Here is a 25,486-nt window from a genome sequence, read left to right on the forward strand (position 1 = left end):
TGTGGCAACACCTTTTTTATTTAGAGTAAGATGTGTTAACATCCAGCATGACAAAATTTGTACAAAGTTCACAATTTAAAAATGAAGTATCACTGCAACTTGTGATTCCACACATTTATAGCAAAATTAAAGTGTCAACAAACCCATGCCGTGTAGTACAAAAATAAATGAAACTTCGGTTCCACAGACAGCACAGTAAATATTCATACAAAATTCTGTCTTAATAAATGATTACTTAAGTTAACTTAGAAATGATAATGAACAATAAGTTATAATAAATAGACTCTGATGACTCACAATAATTCCATATGAAAGGTCAGCATTCTAATATGTGACACTTTGTGATCCCTATATAATAGTCACAGATAACTTTTGATTTGATATTATGTACCAACGTTAGATGAGCAGCAGATTTGTGCTTAAAACCCCTTTCCATTGTACATAGGTGATAACAAGAAGAATCCAAAACTGATACTACCTATCACTCTACTAAAAGCATTACTATATTGGCAAAGAAGCTGCAGACACGACGCGGCGGGGAAATGCATATGCCCATATGAACAACGGGGGCCCTGCAGGGAGGGGGCCCCCTCGGGGTATATGGCATCAGGTGACAAGAAGCACCTTGCTTCAGCTCTCGAAAGGCAATTCTGAGCATGGCAGCTACAACTAATCGCACAACAGAAAGAGGGCGCTCTCCAGGGAAGGCGCTGCAGAGCCCCGGGGAATTACATCATCTGTCCCAGCTAGTTATTCAAGTCCTCGTGGAAAACTGTAAGCGTTTGTACAGTGAGCAGTATAAAGTGCCGCTGGGATGTACATATATTTATACATATATATACACCGAGGTTGAGTATTGTATCAGAATATTTGCTGTGAGATCCCTGTAATCTCCCGTAGCAACATCGTCGGGTCAGCCGTGAGGGCTCCCCTCATCCTCCCGGGGTCAGCCTCGCGAGGCCGCTGACCCCAGCAATTGCACACCTCCGTACGGATATATAGGACAAGGTAAGTGCAAATAGTCGACTGGCACGTTGTGGGGACAATGACCCTGTAAGTCCTGTTCTGCTAAAAATATTTTTTTTTTATTTTTACAAAACCCATCTTTTTTTTTTTTTCATAACAAAATTTTAAAGTACTTCCGTACTTCCTGCATAACATCAAGACATGGAAGGAAGAGATGCTGTCACATGTAACTCAAGTCAACACCAGAAAACACAACACGCCGTCCTAGGGACTACTCAGAAGGGGGACGTGGCAATCAAAAGTGGTCGTATGCATACATATAGTGCAGTCACTGGAAGAAAACAATCCCATCTCCAAGTGTAAGCAAGTCTAAGATGATCTAGTGTAAAGCAAAAAAAGTGCTCAAGTATAGATAATTACTCTTAAAATCTGATTGCATTCATTCTTAGAGTAGGTCGTGACAAATCAAACAGCAAGGCTATGCAAATGCCACGTGGTCACCTGGTCTCCAAGGGGAGTTGGAACAGGAAGGTCATTTGCGAGCAACTCTGCCGGGGACACGGGGACGGACGGGGGCGGCCGCTCGGAGCCGGCGGCGGGTGTCCTGCCCCGCAGAAAGCGCGTGCAGTAGCTCGCGGACTCGCACACCATTTGCCTTATCCCCCGGCCGTGGAGGAAAAGTCACAGCAACAACGACAGTGATCGCTTTTAAGAGTGGAGAGAGGGGAAATAAATACTCTTAAATTAGCTCTGAACTAAAAGGAGAGCACACAGGTTCTGTGAGACACACGCCATTGCAGTGACAGACGGTTCAGAGGGGCACCGCGCTCTCGGGGACATGGGGTAGGCTGCTCCAGAGTCTACGGACACTGCAAAGGGCAATCTTCGCGCGGTCCGTCTCTAACAAGCCCCTGTCTGAATAGGAGTTCCCAGAGTCACACCATGCAATGCTCAGGAGTTAACTTAAAAGTGCTGTTTAAGCTGCTTTGAATCTTCTGCCAAATTTCCATGGCTTGATGTTGTCTTACAATAAATTACTTATCTCATCTCTTACAGTTAATCCATATGCCATTTCCTTGGAATGCAAAAAACCTCATTTACTGCCCCCACCATACACCATCCTCCTAAAACAAACAAACAAAAAAATCACATAATATTTCCAAGCATTGTTCAAAAATAAAGCATTTTTTGCAACCAATTCTTGCTATGAAACAATATGCACACAAAATGTATTTCTTAATTCCATAAAATCCTCCAACATGAGGCAAAATGATAATGTCTAAAAAGTGGCTGCAGGGCCACCACATGATCATTCAAAGCTGTGGGTTTTTTTTTTTTTGTTTTGTCCATTTCAGTTCAAAATACTAAAACATTTAATCACTAAAGCATTAAAAAGAATTTACACTCTATTTATTTTGATCAGCTTACCTCTTCAGAAATATATATACCCCCAAATGTGCATACAGTAGCAGCTATAAACGTTACATGGCATGTCACACTATGTCAGCTCATATGAAACCGTACAAAATGTGAATGTATTCAAAAACTATTCTGCAGGTAACTATCTTTAAAGCAAGACATAAAATCATTATGAAGTCTTGTAAGCATAACACTGTTTCAAACAGAAATAAGTATATGACACTCTCTGGTGAGTCACAGCAGCAAGAGGAGCGGGTGGCTCCCTTTCAAACAAGATCCCGCCACTACAGCAGCTGCTCAGACCTGGATTCCTCTCACAGCGTGCTTTATATTTTCCAGTAGGGCTTTATTTTCTGGGCTCTGATAACGGTCTTGATTTGTATACATGTCCGTCAAAGTAGTCACGTATGCATCAAAATTTTGTTCATTGATTGGATCCTACGAGATATTAAATAGTGGTTCATACACAACTTTTATTTTCTGAATAGGATATTCACATCAGCATAAAATAGCATCTATCACAGCTCAGCGCCACTGTCTTTACGCTACTCGAGCGGCCTACTCAGAGCTTACTTCATCTTACGGGGTGCACGGGATCTGCCCCACCGAGGCTTCTGGCCCTTAGCCGTGCGGTTTGGGGGCGGTGACCGCCAACATCCACAGCGTGGAGAGCCACGAACACAGCCATAGAGACAGGCCTCTAGCTCACGCTGTGCTTTGCGGAGGACCGCCGGCGCCGGCGGGCGCCCTAGTCACTTACCATGTGCGGCAGCTGGATATTGGCTAGACTATGGATCAAGGACTGGCTCAGGTTGGCCAGCTCGTGCAGGAGAGACTCGTTCTGCTGCTCGATCACCTTGTTCTCCTCCTCGATGGTCTTCAGGCTGCTCTCCATCGTAGTGATCTGGAACGCACAAATTCGAGTGACATGTAACACAAGGCAGGCCGCCGTCGCCCCTTGCCAGCAAAACCTTTCTTTCTTTCTTCTTTTTTACATTTTATGTATTATTCTTGAAAGACACACAGAGGGGCAGAGACCCAGGCAGAGGGAGAAGCAGGCTCGCTGTGCTGCGGGGAGCCCGATGGGGGACTGGATCCCGGGTCCCCGGGGTCACGCCCTGGGCCTGAGGCAGACTCTCAACCGCTGAGCCACCCGGGTGTCCCAGGGAAAACCTTTGTGCTTGAACAAAAAGGCCTCCGTGGGGACAGCCCGTCATTGTAAGGGTTCGGCGCTTATGCATTTGATTCATCACACGTGAAAGTTGGGTAACGGGAGTCTGGGGAGGCTGTTTCTGGGGAGCGGCTCAGGGGCGGTGTGCACTTTGATTTAACATTTTAAAAGCTCTGCTGTCCCGGAGCAGGGATGACGACAGGCTGGCATCTCCCCAGGCCTGCCGGGCCCTCCTCCGGGGCCAGCTCAGCGGCGTCTGACTGCCGCAGGAAGTCCTACACTGTGAACGTCCTCATGACACAGGTCACCCACTTGGCCACAGCTGCCAGCGCCCTCGGTTCACGGGCAGCGCCGGCCTCTGCTCTCCTGTCACCCCCTCCTGCGGCTGCTCCGGGAGCAGGCGGGCGGCCCCCTGGTCTGCAGGGGCCCTGGGGTCCCACGCAGCCGGCTCCACTGGGGCCCACCCCGCGTCCTCCCACTTGATGCAGGGAGTCAACTGTGCTCGGTCAGGGGTGTTCCTGCCTTCGGGCCCTCCTCCAGCCAGACGACCAGCACCTGCTGGCAGCACAGCCAGAAATGTGACACACTCCGGAAATGTCCTGGTGCTGGCTCAGCGCCCAGCGCCCAGCGCCCAGGCCCCAGGCCCCAGGCCCCGCCTCCCCCCTCAGGCACCTGCCTTCCTGACCCCGGCCTCTGCCTCCTTCTCAAGGTGCTACTTCCCTGACCTGCCTCCCTGACTCCAGCCCCCTTCTCCCTGCCCCTGGCCCCACCTCCCTGTTCCTACAGCCACACCTCCCTGCCCCTGGCCCCGCCTCCCTGCCATCAGGCCCCTCCTCCCTGCCCCAGAGCCACGCCCCCTGCCATCAGGCCCCGCCTCCCTGCCATCAGGCCCCTCCTACCTGCCCCAGAGCCACGCCCCCTCCACGGCCCCGCCTCCCTGCCATCAGGCCCCGCCTCCCTGCCATCAGGCCCCTCCTCCCTGCCTCAGAGCCACGCCCCCTGCCATCAGGCCCCGCCTCCCTGCCCCAGAGCCACGCCCCCTGCCATCAGGCCCCCGCCTCCCTGCCCCAGAGCCACGCCCCCTGCCATCAGGCCCCTCCTCCCTGCCTCAGAGCCACGCCCCCTGCCATCAGGTCCCGCCTCCCTGCCCCAGAGCCACGCCCCCTGCCATCAGGCCCCGCCTCCCTGCCCCAGAGCCACGCCCCCTGCCATCAGGCCCCGCCTCCCTGCCACGGCCCCGCCTCCCCCCAGTGGCGGGAGGGTGGGGCTCGCCGCTGCTGGTGAGGCCGGTGGAAGGGGAGGAGACAGACGCCGCCCTCCTAGATCCTAGAGCCACCCGGGTCCTGGGGCTGCGGCAACGCCCGCTGAGGAAGGCCAAGGGAGCTCCTCCGGAAGGGCCCCTGAGCCCGCGGAGAGGACACAGGTGACCCAGGCTGAGGCCGCGTCCTCCCTAAATGCCTGAGAGCCGAGGCCCTGAGCAGCTGTGGGTGAGCCTGCCCGGCTGCAGAGGCGCAGGGGAAACGTAGGACCCAGAACAAAATAGAGCTAAGAGTCACTCGTGTGATCATGTTAAAATATAGGTAATTCTTCATACTGTTCTGACTGTATTTTTAAAAGATTTTATTTATTTCTTTGAAAGAGAGCGTGCACACGAGCAGGGGGAGGAGAGGGAGAGAGAAGCAGACTCCCTGTGGAGCAGGAGTCAGAGGTGGGGCCTGGCTCCAGGGCCCCGGGACCCCGACCTGAGCCGAGGGCACACGCTGCACCGACCCCGGGACCCCGACCTGAGCCGAGGGCACACGCTGCACCGACCCCGGGACCCCGACCTGAGCCGAGGGCACATGCTGCACCGACCCCGGGACCCCGACCTGAGCCGAGGGCACACGCTCCACCGATCCTGAGGCCCCGGGACCATGACCTGAGCCGAGGGCAGCCGCCCCGCCATCGCAGCCCCAGAAAGTGCCCCTGTTCTGACTATTTTCTGGGCAGGGCCATGGCCTGGGGGCGCAGCAGGGGAGCCTGCCCCCCTGCCCCCCCGCAGTGGCTGTTCCACTTAAGGGCTGGGCTCTGTGCACAGTGTGCACGTCCTGGGCTGTCCCTATATGGCCAGGTGGCCCCGGGAGCGCTTGCCGGCATGTCTGGTCAGAGGGAACACACACCCAGAGTGCCGCGGGTCACCCCATCCTGGTGTCCCCGACAGGGAGTGAGGACACCAGAGACTGTATGAGGCCTAGCTGCAGGACCACCAACCTTCCAGCACTTTCTGAGATGAGCAGGGAGGCTATGTGTGCACTGGCCAAAGGTCAAAAGGCAAAAGCTCTCCCAGGGCTGCGGGGAGCGGGGCTCCTACGGCCACAGCCTCATCTGTCCCTGAGCACGGCCTGGGGCCCGGAGCCCCTAGAACAAGCACCAGTGCTCTGCTGAGCTGACACCAGGTCCAAGTGCTCGTGGGGGTGCCCGCTGCCTGTCCGCTCACCCTCCAGCCGCAGTGTCAGCTGCTAGCAGGGGTCTGCAGGGACGGGAGGTTGGGGGGCAAGAAGCCCGCTTTCTTCCAGGGTGAGGTGCCTCCCCTTACCTGGGACGGCAGCGCTGTGAGAGCCCAGTCCCAGCGCCCACGCGGCCCGAGACCCTGAGCCGCTGTGGTGGGGGCACGGAGGGGGGCGCTGCGTGGGGCTGAGGGACAGGAGGCTCTGAGCTGTGGCCGCCCGCATGCGCCCTGGCTGAGCCCAAGGAGGCTCCGCGTGGGTAACGTGAGAGTGAGGATACTTGCGGTGAGCCATCGTGGGTGCACGGTGGGACCTCAGCCCTGCAAATGGGCACCCAGTAGGTGCTCGCTAAGGGCTGCTCCCTCCCTCCCCGCCTCCCTCCTGTCCCTGGGCATCTGGGCCTGGGCCCTCCGGGACGCAGAGGCCACAGGGCGTTAGGGCCTGCCGTGTCCCGGGAGGAGCGCGGGGACCCCGGCCCGCGGGGGCTCCACTAAAGTGGGTGCGGGCGGGAAGCAGGCGGCCCCACGGCCACGGTGCGCCAGGGCGTCCCGCTGCCGAGCCACTGGCGTCAGCACACGAGCGGGACGGGAGACGGAGGGGGCGGAGGGGGGCCAGGAGCCCAAGGAAAGGCCGTCGGGGGCGCCCCCGGGGCCGGGCGGCTAATGTCGTGGGCTTCAAAAACTGTTACCTGAGTTCTCAGTTTAATCATGTCGGCCTCCATCTGGGAGTTGGACTCGTTGAGCTCCTTGATCTCTTCGTCTAACTGCTTGATTTCCTCATCGTTCTCTATGCCTGTGGGGGCGACAGCAGGTGTTAGGGCCTCGGGCGCAAGACCGCGGGCGGAGGCGCGCTTGTCTCTTGGTTCCTTTTGCATTTGGGACTGAATTGGCTGGAAAAATACCTCTTGGATTTAAGCGAACATAGCGACAGTCTGCATGTCCTTCACGCCTCCCGCCGCCCTCCTCCCCCACGCCCCAGGGTGCCGTCTCCCGGACAGCCCACCCGCCCCGGCCCGGCCGCTCCTACAGGTGGTGACCTGCTCCAGCCCATGTCCTGCCGCCCTGGTCTGTTCTCTGTCTGTCTGTCCATCCGTGTCTGTCACCCGGAAATGAGGCCCCACACCGCTGCCCACAGGTGAGCAAGCCCCCGACCGGGATGGACAATGGAGGCAAACAGCCTTTCTCTTCAGATGCGGAAAACGTGCCTTCAGATGTGCCCTCGGGTGTGCCCTGGGGACTGTGCATCCTTGAGTGTGCCCTGGAGGCTCTGCCCTGGGGGCTGTGTGCCCTCGGGTGTGCCCTGGGGGCTGTGCGCCCCTGTGTGTGCCCTGAAGGCTGTGCCTCTCGGGCCTCACTGGGCACCTGGACCAGGTCTCCCTCCGCCGGCTCAGGGCGCTGGTTGCTGGCAGTGGGGTGCACCAGGGCGGGACAGATCCAGGCCCTTTGTCCTTCTGACAATTGGGTGCCACGTGGCTGCGTGTGCTCGAGAAGAAGAGCGGGATGCCTGCAGCCACCGTCACCCTTGACGCCAGGGACACAGTCACCAGGCACAGCAGGGGATGCTATGGGAACCCCTGGGAAAGGCACATGGCCCAGACCTCGGGGGCCCAGGGCAGGGCCCTTCTCCGGGTCTGCAGACAGAAGGGCAGCGGCCACCTGGAGGGAAGGGCCGAGTCGCGGACACTGCAGAGGCAGGGGGGGCAGGGGTGGGGGGAGCGGGTCCCTCCTCCTGAATCTCCTTCTGCAGGCGGAGCCTGAGCCTGCCCACCGTCCCCCACCCTCCCGCCCAGAGGGACCGGCCGAGGCCTGCCGACCACTAGCCTGGGTCTCATGTCCCTGGCCTGGCCTGGAGGCCCCAGGTGCGCGTCCCTGGCCAGCGTGTCGCGGGGCTCAGTACAACTCCTCGGGCGCCATCGATGCATCTCGGAAAGCATTCCCATCTCACAGGACAGTGCACTGCGCTGGGCCCTCCCTCGGGGCCGGCTGTGTCCCCGCTGCCATATGGGACCAGACCTCTGCGGCAACGTCCAGGGAGGCCTCGGGCGGAGCGAGCTCCTGCATGTCGCGTGTGGCACCCACGCCTGAGAACGTGGCTTGTAAGCCATCTGTCACCTGGCGAGGGTTCACCGCCCGCTCCGTGAGTTGCAAGCAGGCCAAGCGCCCAGACAACACCTCCTGCGTGAGCGAGGCCGCGGCAGTCCCTCCGCACCGTGGCTGTGCTGCTGGATGTTCCCACTGAGCGTCCGCTAAGACTTCCGAGCAAGTTCCTCGTGTCCTATTTCTTCAGTGTCCTAGGCTTGAACGGTCTTAAATCTTCTCTTTTTGCCACTGTGTGGGGTGGTTTCCGTGGAACACGAGGCCCACGCCAGCGCCAGGGGCCGTCGCCACTTCTAGGACCACAGGCAGCCGTCCTGTGTTTGCCTCCTGTGCTCAGTGCGGCCCCAGGCCGCCGTCGGATCCACACATGGAATTTGGAGACTTCCTCAAAGGAAGCGTGAAATACGCTCCGTGCACCTGCCCATTCCCAGCGTCAAGGTGGCGCGTTTCCATTGAGAGTGTGCGAGTGGGATTGTGAATGAAACACCTCGTTTCAGGACAGGCGGTTTGAGGACCACAAAGCCCAGGGGTCCGTGGGGGACCTACGCATCGCAGTGAAGTCATCCTAATTGGTTTGTCAGGGGCGCAACACCCTCGGCGGCAGATAGATGGTGAAGCATCTAGAACACCCCGGAAGGTCAGCACCTTCATCCGGGGCCCAGATTCTGGCAAACGTGAGCTCGAGAAGAGGTTTGGCCAGGCCAACGTGGTCTCCCCGGCCTATGGTTGGAATCCCCGAGGATTCCCCGGGGGCGTCCTGTGGATTCGGGTGTTTGCAAAAGAGCGTCCGGCCCTGACGACCTTCTACGTGACGTGAGCAGCGGCAGAGGGCACACGGCCCGGGCTGGACCGTTCCCGAAGGCGGACGCGTGTCTGAGCCATCCTGCAGGCGTCTGGGACGGCGAGGGCCACAGCCCGGGGTCTGACACATGACAGACCCGGGCCCCGGCCCCCTTGTCTTCCCACGTACGACTTTTGTGACGAGTGACTTCCTTGGTCTCCTGGGCCTCGAGCTGCCCCTTGCGCGATGGCCCGTCTCTGACCCAGCTCGGCCTGCGGGGACAGCGGCCTCTCCTGAGGCTCGCCAAGTGGCTGCTGAGGAAGCCTGCTGGGTCAGCTGTTGCCTGAGCGGCTAGCGACCCCCGGGCGTCTGTGGGCCCCGTGCTCCCCCGGGGTCTCCCTGAAACGTGGCATGGACGGGCTTTGTCCAGCTGGCTTCGCGCGGTGAGCTGACACGTCATTAAAAGGAAAAGAGAGAGCAAAACCATTGTATGTGGTCGAGCGCCGTGGGCCTCATAGTAAAGAATTAAAATCCACGTTTCCTTTGTGCCGGTCTTAAGGCTGTCCTCTAAATTTTTATTCTAAATTAAACGGCCTCAGACATATAAGTGCACAATACACGTTGAACATTGTGTGCGGGCGGGCGCCTGAGATGTCCGTCCATCAAAACCTGGGCCGAAAGGGCCACTTGGTAAGATCCGGGAGGGGCGTCCACGCTGCAAACCCACCCACAGGTAGAGCGTCGCCACCCGGCGAGTCTGCAGGGCACGTCAGCTCCCTGGCGCAAGTCGGCATCACGAAAGTAAAGGTCCCTCAAAGTCCCCGTGACGACCGTCCCCTCCTTGCTCCGGCGGCTTCGGGAGACAATCCCGTGGGAGAGAGAAAGCGCGGTGACCTCGTGCAGCATCAGATGAGCCGACCCCGTGGGAGCAGGGCGGAGGGGGAGTCTGAGGGACGCAGGGACGTGGGCTGGGCCGGAGCTCCGGGGACTTAGGCTGCGCGGAGCGGGGACCCGGCACCAAGGAGCCAGGAGGCCTGGCGCCAGAGCGGCCGGGTGGTCGGCTCTGCCAAGCCAACGGCAGGCTGCCCGGGGCTGGGCGCTCACGGTGGGCCAGCGTGTGGGCGCGGGGGGCTTCGGGCACAGTGGTCACGTGTGTGTAAGGGCCGCGTCAGGTGAGCGCTCATGCTCACGCTACTGGGGGCGGGGGGAGCTAGGGCAGCTCCGGAGCCAGAGGCTTAGGTCCTGGAGGTGGGCATCCTGCCGAGGGGGGCGGGGCGTTCATGTAGTACCGACACCCTGCCCGCGAGTGGGCCCCACGGGCCCTGTGATGCCGCGGCCTGGGCGCTGTAAGGAGCGTGCTCCCGAGGACGGAATGGCTCTGACCTCGGCACTGACCAGAAACCACAGGTGGTGGCGGGGGCTCGGGAAGCCCGGTGGGACCAGCTTCCGCGGCTTCCTCCCCGCGCGCCCGAGCCCAACAGAACCCGCAACAGAGACCCGCCCATGGCCAGACCCTGGAACGGGGCGCAGACAGGCGGGTGCACGGCGGCCCCGCGGACCCCCACGGCACGGGCGGCTCCCGTGGGATGAAGCCGTCTGGCACCTCCAGGAGAGCACTGGGTCTTCCTGAGAGCAGCGCTGCCCGACAGAAGGCTCTGGATTCCGCTGCCCCTCGGGAGAGACGGGGCCGGGGGTGCCCAGAGACGTGCCCCCGACTCCCCGCCGCTGGGAAGGCCCGTCCTCAGGGTCTGCGGATCCGTGGCCCGGCTTCTTCCCTCTCCTGCTTGGCGCCGACCCCGGCCCATGGAGGCCGCCTTCACGTCTCAGTCGTCCACGGCCCCGCGGGCCCAAGGACTTTGCCGGAACACACGGCTATTTGCGGGGCTCTGGAAGCGGCGTCCGTGGCGGTTTCTCACCTGCGGCTCAGAGCGTGTGCAGTGGAAACGGGGAGGCCGGAGCCCGAGCCTTCATGACAACAACGTGGGGACCCTGGCCGCCCTCTGGTCCGCGGCGGCCTCGCCTTAAGGGCCGCTCAGTGCAGGCCGCGCAGAGAGGTCCCGAGCTGCTGTCAGGCCCTGGCAGGGGCTGTCAGGTGACCACAGGGGTGCGGGGACCCCGGCCCGGCTGGCCTTCCTGCGAGGGGTCCATGGGCCTGAGCCGCGGCACCAGCTCCTAGGAGGGGTCCAGGGACCGGGGGTCCAGGTCTGCATCCTGCCCAGGGCATCTGCTGCCCCAGCCTCGCGGTCGGCCCTGCGCCCACGGCCCCCCCGGGCGCTGCCGAGGGGCCCAGACCCCGCCCTCCAAGGCCACAGCTTGCTGAGCCATTGCAGAGCCCTCGGTCCGGCGGTCCCGGGGAGGGGGTGCCCTGCGAGGTCTCCGCCAGCACCGCGGTAGCTGCCCCCACCTCCGAGCCCCAGCTCCCACGTCCGCTGCCCTGTCGAGGCCCAAGCCTGCGTGTTTCTGCTTAAAGACACCAGACTTAGCACACGGGGTCGAGTCTCGAAGTGAGCTCACGGCCCGCAGCAGGCAGCGCGGCGTGGCCCGGGCTCGCCTCCCTCCCTCTGCTGTGGGCGCGTCTCCGCCCTGGTGCAAGGAGGCCTTTCAAACAGAAATCACCAACGGAAGTCACAAAAATTTGGAGCACGTCCCTTTTAAAAACCTATGGAAAGGACCTTGTTTCCAGGGCGAGTGTGGCCTGGTCGTCCCCTCGGCAGCACAGCCACCCGTCTCCCTCTGCCACGGCCCCAGTGGCCACAGAACCTCCACCACTATGGGCTTCGGGGCTGCAGGTGACCCGTGCAAGCCGGTGGGTTCACGAGGATGGGGCTGAGAAGGACAGAGAGGCTGGGCCCCCGCTGCCCCTCCCCCCGTAGTCCCCGCACTCGTCTCGGGGGCACACGGTGCTCGGTGCTCGCGGGTGGTCGGGCCGGGAGGCCAGCTGGGAGGTGGCACGGAGGGAGGGGACGGGCGTGGGGGAGGCAAAGGGCCTGGGGCAGAGCAGAGGGAGCGGCCGTGGGTTCTGGGGAGCCACGTGTTTGGGGATGGCCGCCCGCCCCAGCCCAGGTGACCGGCCTCTGAGGTGTGCCAGGATCACCCCGCCCGGGCTGTCCAAGCAGGCGCGCTGCCTTGGTCCGGGGCCTGGGGCTCGGGAGGCATCGGAGGAGCCGGACCCGGGGTGCTGGGGCCCCTCGCGGCGGCCGGGGGCTGCTCACCATTGCTGGCTCGCTGCCGGATGGTCAGCATCTGCTCTCCTGACAGCTTCGCCTTCTTCATGGCTGACGTGGCCCGCGGGCATCCCGACAAGCTGGGGACAGGACGCAAAGTGGCGTTAGTTACAGGACGCGGCAAGGCCCCCAGCCTGCACAGACCGTCCGGGGCAACGCACGCCGCCGCGTCTTTTTATCAGCTGGGGTGCGGGCAAAGGGCTTTTGGCAAACGGGAAGCAAGCCCGAGTGGGGCGGGCGGGGGGGGGTGTCCCCTGCACACGAGGGTGGCCGCGTCTGCCGGGGCCTGGGGACAGCTTGGGCTGACACGCGGGTGGGCGGGCGGGTGGGACCTCAGGTGACGGCGTGGCGGCCGGGCTCTGGGGTGGGAACCCGCGCCCCCTCCCCTGCTGCCTCTGGGGGCTGTTGGCAGGTTTGGGGAGTGACCGCCTGGCTATGGGGACTTCCTTGCGATGGAAAGTGTCCAACCTACACGAGGCCTGAGTCGAGTTGATTTTAAATGCACAAATGCAGAGGATCGAACACCGAGCTCGGCCCCATCCGGCCATTCTGCCTCGGGGCACATCTGGGTGTCCCCCACCGTCCCTTGCCCCATCCTCCCTCCAGTCGATTATGGGGGGCGGGGGCGGCCGCACGTGTGAAAACAGAGCCCCCGGGGCACGATCCCGCTCGAATGTGTCAAACCCCTTTGCCACTGACATCCCATGTGCAGCCTCTTTGCAGACTTCCTGCCGCTGCCCAGGCTCCGTCCCCTGCGGGTCCGCGCTCTGCACCTGGACCGGGGTCCCCGTCTGACCACTGTGCTCCCAGGATGGCTCCCCTGCCTCTTTCCCTGACGCGCTCCGTGTGCATGGAGGACGAGTCGCATCCTGGGCCCCATCACACCTGCCCTAGGGCTCAGCCCCTCCCCCCCACCCGGCCGCCACCCAGAGGGACCCACCGGGGGCCCTGGCACCCCCGAGCAGGTTCACCGGGCACTCGGTGTACCCATGACACGGAAACCGTACGCGCGAATACAGCTGCGTGTCCCATGTCCCATGTATGCATCACACACGCACGGGTGCGTACTCCGTCGTAATTCAGGGCCTCAGGGACTGTGTCCATGGCATGGGGACGCTCTCAGGGGCTCATCCGCACCTCTGTCCATCCAACACCCGACGACGGCGTGGCTTAGCTGGTTATGAGCAGCACCCGGTACGTGCGCGTGAGGAGGCTGCTAAATATCCTCGCACAGTCCACGCGACGTCCATGTCGTCCTCGAGGAGCCGGCGGTGAGCGGTCGGTCAGTCTTCGGCAGCTGCTGCCGAGGGTCTGGGAGGGGCCGACTCGTCTCTGCCCTGTCGCCCTTCCCGGGACCCCGTCGTGAACCGCGTTTGCTGATGGTGCTTCTAGACTAACAGGCGTGAGTCCCCAGGGTAAACGCGGGCACGCAGGGCCTCTGTGCCCGGCGGACGGTGGGCAGCGGAGGGGGGCACCGAGCCGTCCCAGGGGCTTGGGCACCTCCTGGGGCGCCCGATGCTGCCGCCCGGCCTCGTGGATGCTCCTTCCCAGGTTCTCTCTCCAGAGTGACCCGGGATGGTCCCCCAGCCGGGCTCCGGCCTGCTCGGCCCACGGAGGACGGACCGCCGCCTCCCCGGGGAAGGGTCACCGGCTTCTCGAGAGCACAGTCCCGGTGGCCTGTGAGGCAGGGCCCACTCCTCCTCTGCGTCGGCCCCCCGCCCGCTTTCGCAGGCCTGGCCTGTCTCCAGGCCCCGGCTCTGGGGGGACGCCCGGTTGACCTGGGCAGCCTGCGTCCCGGCCACCGTTGCTCCCGGTCTGCGCTCACCGGGGCTGGTCCCCAGAGGGCTCTCCTGGCCACCCCGTCCGGCTGCTCCTGGGGAACCTCCCCGGCTGAGTCCTCCTGCCCTGAGAAGAAGTGATCAGAATTGAGCGATGCCCCAGCGTGTGGGTGCAAAGCAGCAAAGGGGGGGGACCGGTGAGGCAAAGCCCGCAGAGTGGGCGCACGAGGGTCCTTCGTGGCCACCTAGAATGCTGGCTGCGGGCCTGAGCCTGCGGAAGCCCAGAACCGCTTATACACGGGCTCCCAGGGTGCATGGACTCGCGGAGCCCGATTCCATCGTCCGCCCCTTGCTTTTCTCAGTTTTCAGAGCGTGGAGGGGCAGCGAGGGTGCAGACGATGCACCACGCCAGGAGTCACCCCCAAAGCTGGGAAACCGAGTCGGGGCAGAGACAGGCCCACGGAGCTGTGGCTGTTCCAGCATGAGCCCCCTCGCCCAGCGCACAGGGACGCGTGGGGGACCTGGGTCAGGTCCAGAGGATCCCCGGCACCCACGCGGCTGGAGGACGCGGGGGATGTGCGCTGCCTGTCCCCGTCGAGGCAGGGACCCGGGGTGCTCAGTGTGGTTCCCTCGAGGACCCAGTGGGCTACCATGCAAAGTCCTCTAACTAAAACTGCACTGCTCTGGGCGGGGATTTGGGAAGTCACAGTCTTAGCTGGGGTCACTCCGGGCACCGGACACTTAACCTGTGGCCCCCGCAGCTTGCAGTCGCCCAGGCCCTAGGACAGCGGCGGCAAGTCCAGTGGCTTCCAGGTGGAGGCTCCGGAGGGAGTGGGGAGGCTTGGGCAGACAGGTCATTGACCCCAAGGGACCTCCTTCAGGAGGGCTGGCAGGCCGGGAGGCAGGGGGAGGCGTGTTCCTGGGAGGAAGCAAGGGGCTGGGAGCAGGGTGGCACGTGCTGCCCCCTGGCCGTTTGCCGCCCGCGGAGCGACTGGGCACAGAGCTTAGGGACGGAGGACTCGGACAGCCCAGCAGGCGGTGCTGGGGGCTCAGAACTCCACCCGGGTGCAAGCAGCGTCTCGCAAGCCAAGTATCACTCCCCGACACTTTATCCTACTATTCACTGCCGCACCTGGCTCTACCAGCCTCTTCCTGTGGAGCTGCCACTTGCAAGAGATGAGATCCGGCTGCCGTGCAGCTGGGCCTGCAGCAGAGACACCTGCTGACGCCGTTACAGCCCCACCCTGTCTGCCAGGCGACTTGGAGGACAGGCCAGACGCTGAGGCCGGCGCTCTAGGGCTGCAAGACACCCAGCCCCGCACGTGTGGGGAGAGGGCAGGGCGCTGCTGTGCTGCCCGTGGGGAAGGCTGGCCGTCCTGGAGGGAGCGTCACCCGGAGGGAGGGTCACCAAGTGGGAGGGTCACCTGGTGGGAGGGTCACCTGGAGGGAGGGTCACCTGGTGGGAGCGTTACCCAGCAGGAGTGTCACCTGGAGGGAGGGTCACCTGGTGGGAGGTTCACCTGGCGGAGCATCACCTGGTGGGAGCGTCACCCAGTAGGAGGGTCACCCGGTGGGAGGGTCACCTGACAGGAGCGTCACCCAGTAGGAGGTTCACCTGGCGGAGCATCACCTGGTGGGAGCGTCACCCAGTAGGAGGGTCACCCGGTGGGAGGGTCACCTGACAGGAGCGTCACCCAGTAGGAGGGTCACCTGGAGGGAGGGTCACCTGGTGGGAGACTCATGTGGTGGGAGGGTCACCTGGTGGGAGCATCACCCAGCAGGAGGGTCACTTGGAGGGAGGATCACCTGGCAGGAGCATCGTCTGGTGGGAGGGTCACCTGGTGGGAAGATCACCTGGAGGGAGGGTCACCCAGCAGGAGCATCACCCAGCAGGAGGGTCACCTGGAGGGAGGGTCACCTGGCAGGAGTGTCACCCAGCAGGAGGGTTATTTGGTGGGAGGGTCACCTGGCGGGAGTGTCACCTGGAGGAGTGTCACCTGGCAGGAGGCTCACCCCGCAGGACAGCCTGGGGACCGTGTCCCGTGCCCTGACCTCCAGCACCCGGGAGGCGCCCAAGCGGGCCCTTGTGCTGCCTCGGCTGCCCAGGGACCGTGTCCATCACGGGGCCGTGTCACGGATTCTCTGGCGCCCGGGCTCCCCGGCTCTCCTTGGTGAGCATCTTTCTTCGGCTCCTCCTCCCTCCCGCCTTCTGGAGTCTCCAGCGAGCTGGTTGGTAGCCCCAGGAATTCTTTCCCTGGTTTTTAAAGACTGTCTTCTTTTCTCATTTTTATAAGTTAAGAGAGATTTCCTCAGCTTCCCACGCTGACCTTCTCACTCAACTTTTTATTCCCCTTGTCTCTGTTTTAAAAAGATCTTTCTTGTTCCCTTGATTTCTCTTGGCTTAAGAAGAGAGTAAGTCACACTATTCTATTTAGTCTCCTTTTCTATCTAATGACAAATCAAAAAAATCTTTTTCTTTCCAGAAATGTCCGTTTTCTCTGACCTTTCCTTTCCTTTTTAAGGTCTGTTTTGCTTTCAGCCCGTTACTTAGTGCTTTCCTCCTAGGAAAGCTGGTCCTCCTTGGCTGTTCATTCCCGTCTCCGAGTGGTGCCTGCCGAGGCCTGTCCCGGGGCCCTGCAGATGTGGGGGGTCCTCTCTCATCTGGGGGTCACAGGGGATGCACCCGGGACAGGGCTGGGGCCACAGCAGCCCCGGAGCAAGAGGCGAAAGGCCTCGGCCTGCACCGGGCATTCCCGCTTCCCGCGTGCCGGGGACCCCAGGGCTGGGGGCACGAGGCCGGGCATCCGGAGCCCCGCTCTTCTTCCAGAGGCGTCCCCCTCCGGCTCTGTCTCCGAGCTCGCCCTGCATCCCACCGCAGGGTCCCCGGGGCCCGTGCACTGCGGTCTCGCTCCTGACTTCCAACCTCCGTGCGTCCATCCGGGCGCCTGCGTTGTCCGTCCGTCCGAGGTGTTTCTCTCCCCTTCGTGTGGGTCAGGGTGGCAGGGAGCCCGGCTGCAGGGGGTGTCAGTGACTCCAGAGAGACGGCGCTGACTCCTCCCCAGGGCTCTGGGGGCGCCCGCGGCCTGGGCCCTGAGAGCCGGAGCCGTGCAGCCGCCAGCGCCTGTGATCTTCCCGTGTCCCGGAGGCCGCGTCGTCGCACCATGCAGCACCTGCCGTCTCCGCGGGCTCTGCGGCCAACATCAGATCCGAGTGTCACGGGCGAGGCGTTTGGAGCTGCCGATGCAGCATCTGCAGGAACCGCGCACCTCCGTGGGCCTGGACCAAGACGGCAGGGCTAGAGGGAGGACGGAGAGGGCTGGGCCAGGAGGGGGGGCCCCGGAGACCCCGGGACACGCTCCCGTCCAGCTAGCGAGGGCACAGAGGAGAGACCTCGGTGAGCGCCAGTGGCCGCCAGCCCGCCGCTCCCGGTCAAGTGGTCTGGGTGCCTGTGCCCAGGACAGAGCCCAGCGGACTGCGGGGTGCAGGGCCCGAGGGGCGAGATGCCTCCGGGGTACCCCCTCGGCGACCGCGGGCAGCACAGGCTGGAACCAGGCTACGTTCTTGCCTCACGCGGAGGAAGAACAGAAATTGGCACAGAAAACACAGACGTGTGGAATTCGCATGACAGCGTCACATTTTAGAAACTGCTGTTTCCCTGAAAACCTAGGATCTGTTCACGAGTTGAGGGTGGCGTCGTGGTGATGGGGACCGAGGGGTACGTGGGGTCCGCGGTGCAGTCTGAGGGCGCCCACCGGCCGCGGCGTCGAGGTCCTGGTGCCCGTGCTCCCGTGGGTGCCCGTGGGCGCCCGTGTGCTCAGTTTCTTCATCTGTTTACCAGAGATAAAGATGAGCTTGTTTGAATTAATAATTTTGTTGCTTGTTCATTGGCCGGTCTTCCCTCTACAAGCACTGGCTGCGTTTTCTGAGGCAGACACGGTATGACGACTTATTTGACTTAAGGCCTGAGCGCAAAATAACCTGCTTGTGGGAGGTGGCTCCGGAGCCCCGAGGACCTGAAGGCGTTTGAGGCGGGCGGAGGGCTCCAGGTGAGGACACACCTGTTCACACCTTGCTTTCAGGCTCGTGAGACCCCAGCAGGGGCCCGGGGCCGGGGCAGGCGTCCGACACGCACGAGCAGAGGTGGAAGCTGGGCGAGGTTTAAGCCGTGGGCTTGTGGTCACTTTGCAGAGCCGGGAGCCCACTGGCTGCTGCCCAGGACCCCTGAAGGGTAAGTGGGCCTCCAGCGGCCGCCGGATGTGTATTGGCCACCCGGGGACAGACGCATGAGGTGCAGGTGTGACTTGGGTCCAGGACGAAAGTTCTTGTGACCACGAGACCAGGCCACCCACAAACCCAGCACCGCGGCCACCTGCTGCCTGAGGCCACGGAGGGTCAGTGGATGCGACCTTCACCTTCGGCCTTGGGGGAGTTTTGGGGGGAGTCGCAGTTTGGGGCTGATGGTGCATTTCTCCCTCCCAGATGCTTCCTGTCAAATACTGGAACGTGGAGATTACAATGCAGGAGTCTCACTACCGAGGGGCCTTCGGAGGCGGCGGTCAGCACGCGGCCATTCAGAGGGGACCAGCCCCACGGGGCACGTCCAGACAGCCGGCTGCAAAGGGTCATGGATTCAAATCTCCCGAAGGCTTTCTCATGCCGCTGGGGAATCGGTGAGGACGACCGTCCGTGGAAACAGCTCTGAGGACCAGCGTGTACCTGGGAGGCAGTGAGTGTCCAGGAGCCGGAGTCGAGTTTCACCGTGGGCCCTGGTGAGGCTCGCTCTCTCCCTCTGGGGTGCGTGCAGGGGTAGGATGTGCGGGCGGCTCTGGTCGGGGGCCTGGGCTCTGCAGCCCCACATGCATCCCCAAGGAGCAGAGCTATTTCCTCAGCAAGACCTCCCTGTACCCCCTCTTCTTGAGGAGTTCCCGTCCCGCACAAAGGACAGCGCCTCTGCGGGGTGGACCCTGCCTCCAGGCTCCTCCGGCAACAACACAAATCCTGGGCCAGCAAGTGGGCCACGAACAAAGCACGGAGACCTCTCCCTGCAGACGAGGCCACCTGGTAAGATGACCAGAGTGGCCAGAGGGGAGTGGGGGCCTGGCTACCTTCTCAGAAGCGGGGCTCCAGCAAACCCCCATCCAGAAAATCCCCGTCTGGCCCTGGATGAACATCTCCATCCCCCTGGCAGCTCAGCTCCTCCTGGAGATGGGCCACCCGAGCCCACTCCCCCTCCTTCTCTGGGAAAGAGATCTGGAACTGAGAAGACTGCTCTCCTTGTGTGGTGAAGGGAAGCATGATGCGTTCCACGCGCCTTCCTGACACAGAAAACCACCACGTGGTCTGGGGAGCTCCGGCCATGACCTCCAGTCTCGTCCTGCCTCTTGCAGCCGGCAGCAGAAGCCAGAGGAGACAACCCAGGGCGGCTGGGAAAGGGGACAAGTGTCCGCAGGGAAGGGTGAGGGACCAGGGGGCCGCACAGAGTGCAGGGGGAGTGCTCCCGAGGCGACAGGGCCCCCGGTTCATCCACAGCTTGGAGCACAGTTAGCTTGGCAGGCCGCCAATTCCCCGAAGCTGTGGAATTTGGATTTGTCATCACAGGTCTTGAGAGAGTACCTGGGAGCTCCCTGAGGGTCCTCTGGGCGGGTCCTCTGGGTGTGCACGTGGCCTCGGAGGGAGGGGCGCGGTCCCAGCTGTGAGAGGACCCCCTGCAGAGGCGGACGTCTCCATGGGGGGCCGAGGGCAGGGCTGTTCCAGCTGGGCAGGAGAGGTCTGCCCCCCGCTGCTTCCCCTCTGCCTGGACAAGAGCAGGGGACCTCCCCCCCCCCCGCCTCCACAACCCAAGAGGCCCAGAGGAAGCCTAGTAGGCGAGTGGGCCGCAGTTCTCTTCCCGAGGCCTCCCCGAGTCCCTGTGCTGTGAGCATCCCGGGCGGGTCCCGCAGGTGCACGCAGGGGTCCACGGGTGACGCCCGTGCTGTGAGCATCCTGGGCGGGTCCCGCAGGTGCACGCAGAGGTCCACGGGTGACGCCCGTGCTGTGAGCATCCTGGGCCAGGTCCCGCAGGTGCACGCAGGGGTCCATGGGTGACGCCCGTGCTGTGAGCATCCTGGGCGGGTCCCGCAGGGCACGCAGAGGTCCACGGGTGACACCCGTGCTGTGAGCATCCTGGGCGGGTCCCGCAGGTGCACGCAGAGGTCCACGGGTGACGCCCGTGCTGTGAGCATCCTGGGCCAGGTCCCGCAGGTGCACGCAGGGGTCCACGGGTGATGCCCGTGCTGTGAGCATCCTGGGCGGGTCCCGCAGGTGCACGCAGAGGTCCACGGGTGACGCCCGTGCTGTGAGCATCCTGGGCGGGTCCCGCAGGTGCACGCAGAGGTCCACGGGTGATGCCCGTGCTGTGAGCATCCTGGGCCAGGTCCCGCAGGTGCACGCAGGGGTCCATGGGTGACGCCCGTGCTGTGAGCATCCTGGGCGGGTCCCGCAGGTGCACGCAGAGGTCCACGGGTGATGCCCGTGCTGTGAGCATCCTGGGCGGGTCCCGCAGGTGCACGCAGAGGTCCACGGGTGACGCCCGTGCTGTGAGCATCCCGGGCGGGTCCCGCAGGTGCACGCAGAGGTCCACGGGTGATGCCTGTGCTGTGAGCATCCCGGGCGGGTCCCGCAGGTGCACGCAGAGGTCCACGGGTGATGCCTGTGCTGTGAGCATCCCGGGCGGGTCCCGCAGGTGCACGCAGAGGTCCACGGGTGATGCCTGTGCTGTGAGCATCCTGGGCGGGTCCCGCAGGTGCACGCAGGGGTCCACGGGTGACACCCACCGGACAGACTTCTCTCCTTAAGGCCGAGTGCCCAGGGGAGAGAGTCTCACCTTCTTGCTGTTGGTTTTCTGATCTCTAAAATCGGGACCATGCGGATCTCAGGGCGCTGTGGTTCAGTGACGTATGTTTGTAAAAATAACCAGTGGCTTCTTAACATCTAGCGGAAACGGGGTAGCACAGAGCCTTCCTCTGCTTGGGCTCACAAAGACCCCGTCTCCCCAACATCCCCAAGGTGGACTACATCTCCCAGTGCCCCTTGAGGGACTACACCTCCCAGCATCCCTTGGGAAGACTACATCTTCCAGTGCCCCTTGGGGAGACTACATCTCCCAGCGTCCCTTGCATTTGGTGATGCTGCCCTGGGTCCCCTGGGGGTGCCGGGGAGGGAAGGTGCTCCTGCAGAGCCTTCAGGAGAAGATCGATCATAAAAGTAACCCGCGGAGTAAGCTCTCAGGCTGGTGGCTTATTTTTAACGTGATTCTCTTGGCAAGTGTCAAGCAAAATAAACATTCGAGGACAGGCTCTCTCCCGTTTGTGATGAACTGCGAGGAAGCTGGGAATAAAGTAAATCGGGTCCTAGGGTCCGGGTGCGAACGTTTTAGAGGGACTAGGACGTGATCTTTGTGGAAAAAAAAAAAAAGTCTCTTTGGTCCAGCCCAGTGGAGAAGAAGGCTTCGTTCTAAGATTATTTGGTGACCTTGCAGGGTTAGACCTAGTGGCTCTGGTTTGCGGCCTGTTCCTCATGTCCTGGGGTGGAGGAGATGGAGGCGGTGGGAGCACCCGCGCACTCGGAGCAGCGGGGCGAGCGCAGACGACATCCCCCGGTGCGCCCCGGGCCTGCGCCCGCCTGTCTGCAGCAGACCCCGGGCTTTCCTGGCGCCCTGCACCCCACACCCCGCACCCCGCACAGCGCAGGAGGCGTCTCCTAGGTGCCGGTGCCAGGCTCAGTGAGGCGCTGGGTCTGCGGCAAATGGTCCCGGGCCAGACGCCGCCCAGACTGCAGTGGGGCAAGAGGGGGCGGCCGGGACAGGGACCAGGCCAGACGCCGCTGGGTCGACATGCCATGCCGGGGGCCTGGGTGTGAGTCCTGCTCTGCCCTGCCCACGAGCCCCGCTGAGCCGCCCCTGGTCTCGAGCTGGAAATACTGTGGTACCCGTGTCCCGGGACCTGAGCGCGACTCAGGGTCGACGCAGGTGGGGGTGCTCGCCCCGGGGGGCAGCCTGTTGAAGGACGAGGAGCCTCTTCGGCAGAGGGGCATGTGGAGGGAGGCGTGTTCCAGGGAACAGGAAGGCGCAGGGACAAGGAGTGCGGGTGAGGAGGGCCGGGAGGGGAGGGATGGTCCTATCCCCCCACAGCCAGGTCGGGGTCTTGGGGCGCTCCCCCTCTAGTGACCCCTGCGCCCGGCGTCATCCCAGGGCTGTGCCGGGCTGTGGTCTGCGTGGCCCTCCTGCACCCCTGGCTGCGAGGGGGGAGCCCACCGCGTGCTCCCCGGGCGGCGGGGGCGGTCCTGGGGTCCTGGGTCCCCGGGCCTGTCCTGCCGGCTCAGCCCCTCTCTACAGCAGCTTCCGCCGGCCGCTCACCTGCCCCCGGACCCCCGCCGGGCCCTGCCCTCGCCCGAGCTCCGCCTGCTGGGCCGCCCGGCTCTGTCCCCTCTGTCCCCGCTCTTTCCTCCCTGGCAGCACGTGGGCTCTGAGTCCCTGAGGCTGCGCCACCCGCCCGAGCCCTTGGGAGGTACTGGTCGCGCCCCCGTCTCCTCCTCCTGCAGCCACCACGTCGCTCGCCCCTGTGACACCTGCCCTCTGCCCTCTGCCCTATCTCAGGCCACTTGCGGTCCCAGTCCCCTTGCCTTGCTTCCCCAACTGGACCTTCTGGAACCCTCCGCACAGCCCTGGGGGTTCCCTCCACGGGCCTCACTGCCGCTGCTTCGGGGACAGTGTTCATCCTGCTGGGGGCCGGCCTCGAAGGGGGGGCAGCGGTGGGGACAGCTGCTCACTCCCGAATTCTTGGGACGCGTTCCCGAATGGTGGAGGCCGTGAGTCTTAAAAACGTGCCGCATCATCAGAAAGCGAGGGATCTTACTTTCCTCCTGTCTGGGGTGTTAGCAGCGTATCCCAGAGGGAATTTGCCGGATTTATATGGGAAAAAAAATTGGTTTTGAATGACTTGGTTTTCATTTTCACCATTGCTTCTTTAGGGAGAGCCAGCCTGCCCTAGAGACGCAATAGGACCTTTTCCATGTCCTTTTCAGCGGCTCCACTCAGGACCCCGATTGGAGCCCTGCTGACCACCCCCCCCCCCCCCGAACAAAACAGACGAAGTGGTTTCATCTACCGTTTACGACCTGGCGCCATGACCCTCGGTCCTTTCCCGCCTCGCAAGGCTCTCACACTTTGGGGGGAAAAGACGAATAACAGGAACTTCCTGTGTCAGCGGAGGCTTCCCTTTGATTCTAAACCTGCTTTGCGTTCACAGCACAGGGGGCCGGGCCACAACGGGGCTGTCTGCGGGCCCCTCCTGACCGAGGCCTTTGGCTGAGGGGCAGCCAGTCGCTCCTCATGGCGGGGCCACCACCCCAGGAGCGGGTGTGGATGAGCTTGCTGGGTGCTTGGCTGGGTGCTTGGCTGGGTGCTTAGCGGGTGCTTGGCTGGGTGCTTGGCTGGGTGCTTGGTGGGTGCTTGGCTGGGTGCTTGGTGGGTGCTTGACTGGGTGCTTGGCTCGGTGCTTGGCCGGGGGCTTGGTGGGGGCTTGGCCGGGGGCTTGGCCAGGTGCTTGGCTGGGGGCTTAGCCGGGGGCTTGGCTGGGTGCTCGCTGGGTGCTTGGCTGGGTGCTCATTGGGTGCTTCGCTGGGTGCTTGTCTGGGTGCTTGCTGGGTGCTTGGCTGGGGGCTTGGCCGGGTGCTCGGCCAGGTGCTCGCCGCCCGGCGTCTGCTCTCACGCCTTCAGGGAATCAGTTTTGCCCGCCCAGCAGCATAAATGAGAACAGGAGGATGTGGTTCAGCCTTGCGGGGGGCACGTCTGACACCGGCCACACGGGGCCCCTGGAGGACCCCAGTCTCAGGGGAGCAAGCCCGCTCGTCGGGGTCCCTGCGGGAGGGGACTCGTGGAAGAGAGAGTGGGTGGTGGGCACCAGGCAGCGGGAAGGCGCGGGGAGCGAGGGTTCCCGCAGACACCGCGTCAGCCTAGGCAGACGGCGAAGTTCTGGGGTGGAGGGTGGGCGCTGCCCAAGGTCACTGAGCGGGGCCCCTGCACAGGACAGATGGCGGGAGTGCAGGGGCTCCACGCACAGCGCCCTCCATGCCCTCCTCCCGCACCCGCCTGTGTCCCTCCTGCGCAGCCCACCCTCCGGCAGCGGGGCCACGCCGAGCCCCGTGCGCTCAGGACGGCTGCCCGCGGGCGCCTCCGTGGCCCTGCTCCGGCCTGGCTGGCGAAAGGCGGCTGTTCGCCGCTCCTGAGGACAAGTGAAGCCCCCGACGGCTGTCCTCTGCCCAGAGGCCCCTGACCCACACACCCTCCGAGTGCCCCGACACGTCACCCCCAGGCCTGCGCGGGCAGGTACGCGGCGCCCACCCCCGAGCCTCGGGCTCATCGAGCACAGCCGCTGGCCAGGAGGCGGGTCACATCCGGGGACCTCCGGGGCCAAGCAGGGAGGCTTCCTGGCCCTGGGGCAGGCAGCCAAGCCCGGGCGGGGGGTCGTCCTTTGTCCCCTGGGCCTGGCCGTCCAGCACTAGCAGCGTGATCCGTCCCTGCTTCCGGACGCTGGGAACCTCTGGGGGGCCGCAGGCTCCACTGGGCCGGGCTGCTGGCTGGGGGCCCCACTGGCCCCGTCGGACTTTCCTACCTCTGAGGAATTCCTTTGACAATTAAAAAGCCACCTTCCTTTCAAGGAACCTTGGAAGGCTCAGTGTCCCCGTCCCCAAACACCTAGGACGCGGGGTTGCGGCATCTTTGTTCATCCCGTGCTGGACGTGCCTTTCCCCCGTTTCTCCTGCCGGCCTGGTTTCCGAGAAGCCGGGGACCCCACGTCCAACCCGCTCTGTTGGCCTGATTTGTCCGCACCCCCCGACCCTTCCACGGGGAGCCACAGGCGGGCCTCCTGTGTTGCGGCGCTCGAGGGGCTTGCAGACACGGAAGCGTGGGCGGTAACGATTCACGGCAAGACTGGCCTTCCCGGGCGCGTCCAGGCTGCGGCGTGAGACCCCGGGCCAGGTGCCGCCTGGGGATGACCCTACAGGTGCCCGCGCACAATTCCAGCAGGTTCTCTGCCGAGAGCCTCCGCTGATCCAGGGGCAGGACTGGGACTTGCTTCTCTACCCGCTCTAGGGTCTCCCGCCTGCGCCAGGGCAGGTCATGGCTTTGCCGGCAGCGTCGCCGCTGCTCTTTCGGAGCAGGGGTGTTGGGTTGGGAGCCACTCACCTGCGGTGCGTGAGGAAGCTGCCGCTGACGTGGCCCGAGCCGTCGCAGCCCGGCGTGGGGCACGACATGCCCTCCGTCTTGACGGACTTCCAGGAGAACTGCGAGCCATTGAGGTACCCGTCCTTCTGTCTCTTGGCGGCCAGGGGGCACCCGGACGCGCTGCGATGGGAGGCGTACTTCCCGGTTATGTGGCCCTGGCCGTCACACCCGGGAACGGGACACCTGGGGAGCAAAGCCACACGCTGTGTCGGGGCGTCGCTCGCCGGGTGGCCTCTGTGGCGAGGCCAGAACAGCCCGCTTGGTCGGCCGGAGGGAAGGAGAGGGAAGGGGGGGCTGGCAGT

At 63.3% G+C, this 25,486-nt stretch overlaps 1 protein-coding gene across 15 annotated transcripts in view; it reads right to left on the reverse strand.

Moving 5' to 3' along the window:
• MYT1L (myelin transcription factor 1 like) overlaps positions 1-25,486 on the reverse strand; it is a 404,563-nt gene continuing 379,077 nt past the window's right edge. For 12 of the 15 annotated variants that reach the window (XM_038560664.1, XM_038560665.1, XM_038560668.1 and 9 more), the window contains 5 exons: positions 25,146-25,367; positions 12,132-12,223; positions 6,725-6,834; positions 3,146-3,289; positions 1-2,823 (listed from right to left, as the gene is read on the reverse strand). In XM_038560664.1, the coding sequence (XP_038416592.1) occupies positions 2,683-2,823; positions 3,146-3,289; positions 6,725-6,834; positions 12,132-12,223; positions 25,146-25,367 (709 nt within the window). In that variant the 3' untranslated portion in view covers positions 1-2,682. The remainder of the gene's footprint in view (positions 2,824-3,145; positions 3,290-6,724; positions 6,835-12,131; positions 12,224-25,145; positions 25,368-25,486) is intronic. The other 3 variants (XM_038560667.1, XM_038560672.1, XM_038560670.1) reach the window with 1 other exon arrangement.

The sequence above is a fragment of the Canis lupus genome, chromosome 17 (genome assembly GCF_011100685.1).
Source record: "Canis lupus familiaris isolate Mischka breed German Shepherd chromosome 17, alternate assembly UU_Cfam_GSD_1.0, whole genome shotgun sequence".
Classification (NCBI taxonomy): Eukaryota; Metazoa; Chordata; class Mammalia; order Carnivora; family Canidae; genus Canis; species Canis lupus.